The 7,133-nt window shown below is 24.2% G+C and overlaps 2 protein-coding genes across 2 annotated transcripts; both read left to right on the top strand.

Moving 5' to 3' along the window:
* Window positions 1–329: 329 nt before the first annotated feature.
* On the top strand, window positions 330–2,624 carry MKS88_005589 (WD repeat-containing protein; the record flags this gene model as incomplete). The annotated part of the gene is made up of 1 exon (XM_067218866.1): window positions 330–2,624. One exon carries the CDS (start codon window positions 330–332, stop codon window positions 2,622–2,624), a length of 2,295 nt encoding a protein of 764 aa, XP_067070799.1.
* A 1,605-nt stretch (window positions 2,625–4,229) lies between these two features.
* MKS88_005588 (secreted ookinete protein) lies at window positions 4,230–6,642 on the top strand (the record flags this gene model as incomplete). The annotated part of the gene is made up of 8 exons (XM_067218865.1): window positions 4,230–4,401; window positions 4,505–4,730; window positions 4,886–4,928; window positions 5,083–5,139; window positions 5,528–5,576; window positions 5,834–5,893; window positions 6,016–6,084; window positions 6,269–6,642. The coding sequence occupies 8 exons, from the start codon at window positions 4,230–4,232 to the stop codon at window positions 6,640–6,642; spliced, it is 1,050 nt and encodes a 349-aa protein (XP_067070798.1).
* Between the last annotated feature and the right edge of the window lie 491 nt (window positions 6,643–7,133).

Here is a 7,133-nt window from a genome sequence, read left to right as displayed (position 1 = left end):
ATTTGATACTAAAATAAAAAAAAAAAGGAATATAATATAATAAAAAATATTATTTCTTAAATATGTAAAAAGATACTAAAACAAATCCATTAGAATCTTTAACATAAGAACTATAACTTGGTGTAAAATTATTAAAAATTGCATGCTCATATATATATATATATTTATATGTGTGTTTTTGTATATATGTATTATTCCAAATGAATAACATTTCTAATCACTCCGCTTCTTTTAGAATAGTTTTAAAAAAAAAGGATATAGTAATACTCTAAGCACATAAAATAATGCACTAAATATTTAATAATGTATGGAAATCAAAACATATGAAAATGAAAAAAGAGTTTGCGGAATATAACAAGAAATTCTTCCGTAATATTCAATTTATTTACGATTTTTTGGATAAAATTGGAATGAAAAGTAGTTTGGAAGAATTGAAAAAAGAAAGTAAAATAAATTATGTAAAGGAATATGATAAGTATATTTTCGAGGATGCTACAAATTACAATTCAGATGATGAAACTAATAGTAACGATTGTTTAAATGACAATTTAAGTGATGAATTAGATATAGATTATAGTTTTTTTATTCATACTATTGATAAAATGCATAATTCTATTTTATGCAAAGCCATTGATAACTTTGAAAGTACATTAAAACAAAAAAATAAGAGTAATATAAACATTAATGAAGATGAAAAGAAAGATAATATATGTAGTGAATATAACAATTTTTATTTAAACAATGATTATTTTCCGTGTTGCAATAAAAAAGAGCATTCAATTAAGGTAGGTGATAATGAAATAGAAAAGAAAAAAGAAGAGTATAATAACTGTAATGAAGACAATTTAGAAAAAGAAAACAGGAACATACAAATATATGATAAAAAAAATGATAAGGAAGGGAGGAGTAAGGAAAATAACAATACTATATTTAATGATTCATGTGTATTAAGAAAAATAGGTGAAAAGGTGAAAGATATATCTGCACTGAGTAGAAATAATATGAAGCTGCCTTTAGATTTAAATACAAAGCTTCATATGGACGTAACTGTTACACCTCATATAGATGTAGAAAAAAAATCTTCTAATGAAGTGAAACTAACTAAAGAAAAAAGGAGTATTAATAATTTTCCTTATAAATTTGAAAATGAAAATAATAGTGATATGAATAACAAGAAAGTAAAAAATTGTAATTTGAATGACACAAAATGTAGAAGCAACACAAATGAGGATAGTACAAAACAAAATAGTACAGAAGACATAAAAAAAAAAAGTAAATTATTAAAGAACGAAACTCATAATTGGGATAAATATTTTACTTATGAAAGAGAAATTTCTAAAAAGTTAAAAGTTAAATATATTAACAATGCAGTTGATAATAAGAATGAAGCTAATAATGGAGAAGATATTTCTTTAGAAGCAGCATCAAATATATTAGTTATTAAATACATAGATATATACAATATGGATACTTGCAAAAACATGCGATTCGAAAACATTATTTTTTTTAAAATTTTTTTGCCAATATTGATTTTAGTAGGCTATGCAGATGGTAATGTGAAACTTTTTCTAACTCTTTATGAAAAGGGGGATAATGAAAATAATTTAGAAGAATGTGTCCACTTATGTAAAGAATTATATAGCGTATCCTTAGGCTCACCAATAATGTTTATAGATATTAATTACAAGGACGATATATTTATTGTATCAACTATGCATGGGGATGTTTATATATGTCATATAAATATGAACAACATATCTATGTTAATAAAATATATTGAATTAAAAAACTCAATTGATGAAATAAAAAATAATATAAAAGGAGATCAAATATATATTAGTATAATGAAAACGTTAAAATATCATAATAAATATTCAATAAAGTGTTTATTTAATGATGATTATGCTTTTTTTTGTTCAATAGCTAATGATAAAAATTTAATTATTTATGAAAAAATTGTAAATAAAATAGAAGAATCTGTTACATATGAAAAAAAAAAAGTTATAGGACTACCTGAGATACCAACAAGTGTTTTATGGGTAAAAGAAAATAACGATAACTACGGAAATAGTAACAGCAATGGTAGTAATATTTATAATAATAAAGAAACCATAGTTGTTAGTATGCTAAATAGCAATAATATACTTTTTATAAATAGTAAAACGTTCAATATAGAAAATAAAATATATTTATTTGATTCAACAGAAAAGTATAACATCTTGAATTTAGAATATAACAAAAATAAAAATATATTAGTTATATGTACAGATACCTCTATAATATTTGTTTATTCATTAATCAAAAAAACAATTATAAGAAAAATATACGGGTGTGTATTAAACTCACTCTCTTTTCCAACTTTAGAGGTAGATATAAATGGCAATAATATTTATGTCACATCCGAAGATAGCACAAATGGCTCTCATATTCTAATTTTTGATATAAAAAGTGGAAATATTATAGATGTTATAAATAATGGTTACAAAATAAGGTGTTTTCAACTATTAAAAAGTTATATATGTCCATTCTCTAACGAAACCAACTCAAATAATATTGAAGAAAATAAAAAATCATTACTTATTTTAGGATCATTTGACAAAAAAATACATTTTTACTCAAACTGAAATGTACCTTGGTCAAATTTCGTATATTACGATTGTTAATACATTCCTTTGAAAAAAGTTTTTTCGTATATAGACATACATGTGTATAGGCAAGAAGCTCTTAATTAGATGAAGCAGGTTATAGAATGAAATTGCATGTAACGAAGTTTAGTAAAATTAAGTAAAATAAAATTCCATTAAAGGTTCACCCAGTAAAGTGAAGCGAATGTCAGTATTCTCATGCACAAATAAGCAAATGGATGTACATGTGCGTTATGCATGCATAACTTTATTACACATATATTTATGTACTATGTATTTATTTGTGTACTATGTATTTATTTGTGTACTATGTATTTATTTATGAACTATGTATTTATTTATGTACTATGTATTTATTTATGTACTATGCATATATTTATATACTATGCATATATTTATATACTATGCATAAATTTATGTATTATGCATATATGTATCTTTATGTATGTGGATGAGGTAGTAATAATCGTTGTAAGCACGCACCTCTTGCTGATGGAGAGATGTTTAATGTTATCACAAATTTTTTATTGTTCTTATATGTTAATAGTACACACGTTCTTTCCTTAAACCATATATATTCTTTAAATACCATTTTTCTTTTATTGCTGTTAATATATATTTATGTGTTGGTTATATTATCCATATTTTTTTATTTTATGTTGTTATATTTTAATTTTATTATATATACGTATTATATAGCACATTCAATATATTACAATATATATATGTTTTTTCTTTTATTTTTTTATATTTTAAGTTTTTAATATATAAGAATTATTTTTAATATGAAAAAAATAACTCTTGAAAATTTTGTTCCATTTACACCATTACAGATGATGAACTGTTTTATTTGAAAATGATTTGTTAATTAATGAAGTATACTTTCAGAAACAACTTCGTTATATATATATATATATATATATATATATATTTTTTTTTTTTTTTAAGTGTTTGCACATTTCGTAAAATTGAAAAATGATTAGACTTATATAATATTAATTTTATATTATCATTATTGCAATTTTAAGGTCGTTTAATATATATTATATAGTATTTTTTTTTTTTTTTTCATTTCCTAACCTCATTAAACATAATACGATGTACATACACTGTTGTCACTACAGAAGAAAAAAAATTTTTTTTTTTAATTTACACTTTAGGAGGATATAATCATTATGCATATTTTGGATAATGTAAAATTGCATCTGTTGTTAAAGCATAGAAAATTAATTAAATTCTACGATTGAATAATATACATATTAAGGAAAAAATTACAAATAAAATAGTAATGGAAGAGATAAAGTCCACATACGGAGTTTTATTAATAAGCTAAGCCAATATCGTTTTCAATTTTTGAGTAAATGTGCATCTCCCTGTTGTCTTATTATCACAATTTACATTTTTTCTCTACAACTAGAACCTCATATATGCATATATATACGTACACACATTCGTATATCTACGTACATGAATAAATATACTTATGCCCTCATACATATAAACACATGCATAAATTTACACCTACATACATACATAAATAAATACACACATACATATATACAAATATACACATATAGCAGTAAAATGTTATTTCGTGTTTTTAAAATATGGTATTTATTGTTAAATTTTTATTATAAAACACAAATTAAATGTGACATTGATAATCTTAGTCTTCCCGAATGCGACGTGGCAATTGATTCAGCTATTTGCATTAGTAATGGGCAAAAAATATTATTGCCCGAAGCAAAGCCATACGGTAAAAAAATGATACTTTTTAATATGTTTTTTCTTTTTTCTAAATTTATAATTATCAAAAAAATTGTGCATATTCGAATTAATCATATTCCTTCTGTTGATAGGAATATCTGCACATATAAATTTTGACAGCATAACAGCAGTTGATTCTACGGGTAATAGAAATCATGCACTTGGAAATTTTTTTGCATCCACCGGATTTGGAAGTGTTGGAAATTCTGCCTTGTTCAGAAAAAATTACATATATATACCCCATTCGGACGAATTTTTCAAAAGTGTAGATTTCACTTACACCTTTTTTATATATTTGTTGGAAGACGAGATTTCTGTGTAAGAAAAATATCGCACTGGGCAACTATTGCAAAGAAAAAATATGTAAAGAAAGAATACATTATTCATATATATATACAACCCCATACACATACAAGCGTATACATACGTATATAAGGACAAATATTCAATTATATACTCTCTTTATAATGCAGAAAAAATAATACAGATGAAAAATTTTGCCCCATAATCCACAAGGTGCTTTTCTCTTTTATTATATTTTATTTTACACTATATTACTTTTTTATTTTTTACTTTATTTTACTTTATATTACTTTTATTTATTTATTTTCCTATTAATGTTGTAATATTCACCGACTTCTAAATTTTGTTCTGCTTAAATTTCACAAAGGGTATCATAAAAGACAAGATTCAGGAATCTTCCCCAGCCATAATGATAAACGCAAAAGTAAAAAACACAAAAACTATATTTAAACATAAAAAGTTGTTCTGATTTCCGTCTTTGAGAGCTTCCTATTTTCTTTTTCTCAATTTTTCTCCATATTTCAAATATAATCCCTCTTCTTGTACTATATTTCAATATCAGCTTTGAGGGTTTTATGTCAACATGTATATATACTCGTGCATACCCATACATACCCATACATACCCATACATATCCATACATACCCGTGCATACCCATACATACCCATACATATCCATACATACCCGTGCATACCCATACATACCCATACATACCCATACATATCCAAACATATCCATACATATCCATACATACCCACTATATTTGCACCATTTCACGCATAAAATAACAATATTTTATTTTTGCGCATAGACTGGAAGGATAAAAATCGTTTTAAGTACTTCGTCTAGTACGAATTCAGGTAATTTAAAATCCCCAAAATATTTCAAACATAAATTGCTGCATTTTATATTGGTATATTGTGACACATTTTTACGAGTCTTTTTTCTGTGGAATGATACCATGTTAAGTTCAGCAATTTTTGTAAGCATAAACATATGTACATACATATATATGTGTATGTTAATGTTTTCTCTGTGATATTTGTAAAAATGTGATATAAGGCACACATGATTTTACATAGTCATATGAGGAAATACTAAAATTATTATTAATTAGCTGGTGAAGAATTTCTGAGCAATTTTAAATTAAAGCGTCATCAATGGTATCACATTTCAGGTATGTAGCATTGAGTTAGACATGGAAACTTAAATTTATACATTCATTTTAACTACATAATTATGTTCTTTTTGTTTTTTTTCTACCTTTTTTTTTTTTTTTTTTTTTTTTTACTATATAAGTTGTCAGACACATTAATCACGTAAGACTGTTTGTTGACGGAATTCTGGATTCAAGTTTTTTGACTGAAGGTTACATAAATACACACAATTGCATATGCGCTCCATAAAGCATTCATGTATATATATATTTAAATATATACATATATATATGTATATACACTTGTTTATTCATGTACGTTTATATACATGATTTGCTGTTTATGCTTAGTTAACATACATTTAAACGCATGGCAATTTAATGTTTTCATTTCAGGAATAACTAAAACTAATGACTTTCCTATATATATAGGGGGTGCACCTTACTCAGTAGATTCATGTGATTTCCCATTTTTGCTTGATGAACTAAAAATTTACAACTTAAGCATAGGGATTGATCATATTCAGAGTGAAGCAGCATTAACCTTAAATGGATTAGAACCGTCTTTTATTTATTTTGGTTGTTTTCATTGTGATATTAATAGTGCTATTTTATCATGCCCTAATAATTATCATTTATGTAATAAGATTGAATTATATATAGGTGTTTATAATGTTATGAGGAAATTTTCTTTAAATATAAATAATATCATTTTACCGTATTCCCCCGAAAATCACATTGGAATAGGTGTATGTTGTGCTGATATATAATTAGTAGTAATAAATCAATCTTAAAAAAAAAAAAAAAGAAAAAAACGAGACAGCAATAATTAAACAAATAAATATGCAGCAATAGTAACAGTTTATCAAAAATTAAAAGAAAAAAAGCGCTTGAAAAATATTTTGCGTTTTCTACATTACTCTTCTTTATATTTTCTCGTAAAAAAAAAAAAAAAGAAATCTTTTATAAAGATGCTTTATTTTTTCATTATTTATAGTTCTCGTTTAAGTTATAAAAACTGTTTAGTGTTTATTTTCACATTATATCGGTCTCTTTGTTTCATTTAATTACTCATTGTTATTATAACTACTTTTTATTATATTTACTATATATCATATATAACATCTTTATATATATATATATATATATATATATTTTTTTATTTTTTTTTTTTTCTTCCCCTATATTCCACCTAAATATATTTTCATTCCCCATATGCTTAAATATTTTTACCTAACCCCTTTAAATTTATCATTTCACA

Source organism: Plasmodium brasilianum, chromosome 14, assembly GCF_023973825.1.
Source record: "Plasmodium brasilianum strain Bolivian I chromosome 14, whole genome shotgun sequence".
Lineage (NCBI taxonomy): Eukaryota > Apicomplexa > Aconoidasida > Haemosporida > Plasmodiidae > Plasmodium > Plasmodium brasilianum.
This window is presented reverse-complemented; position numbering and strand designations above follow the sequence as displayed.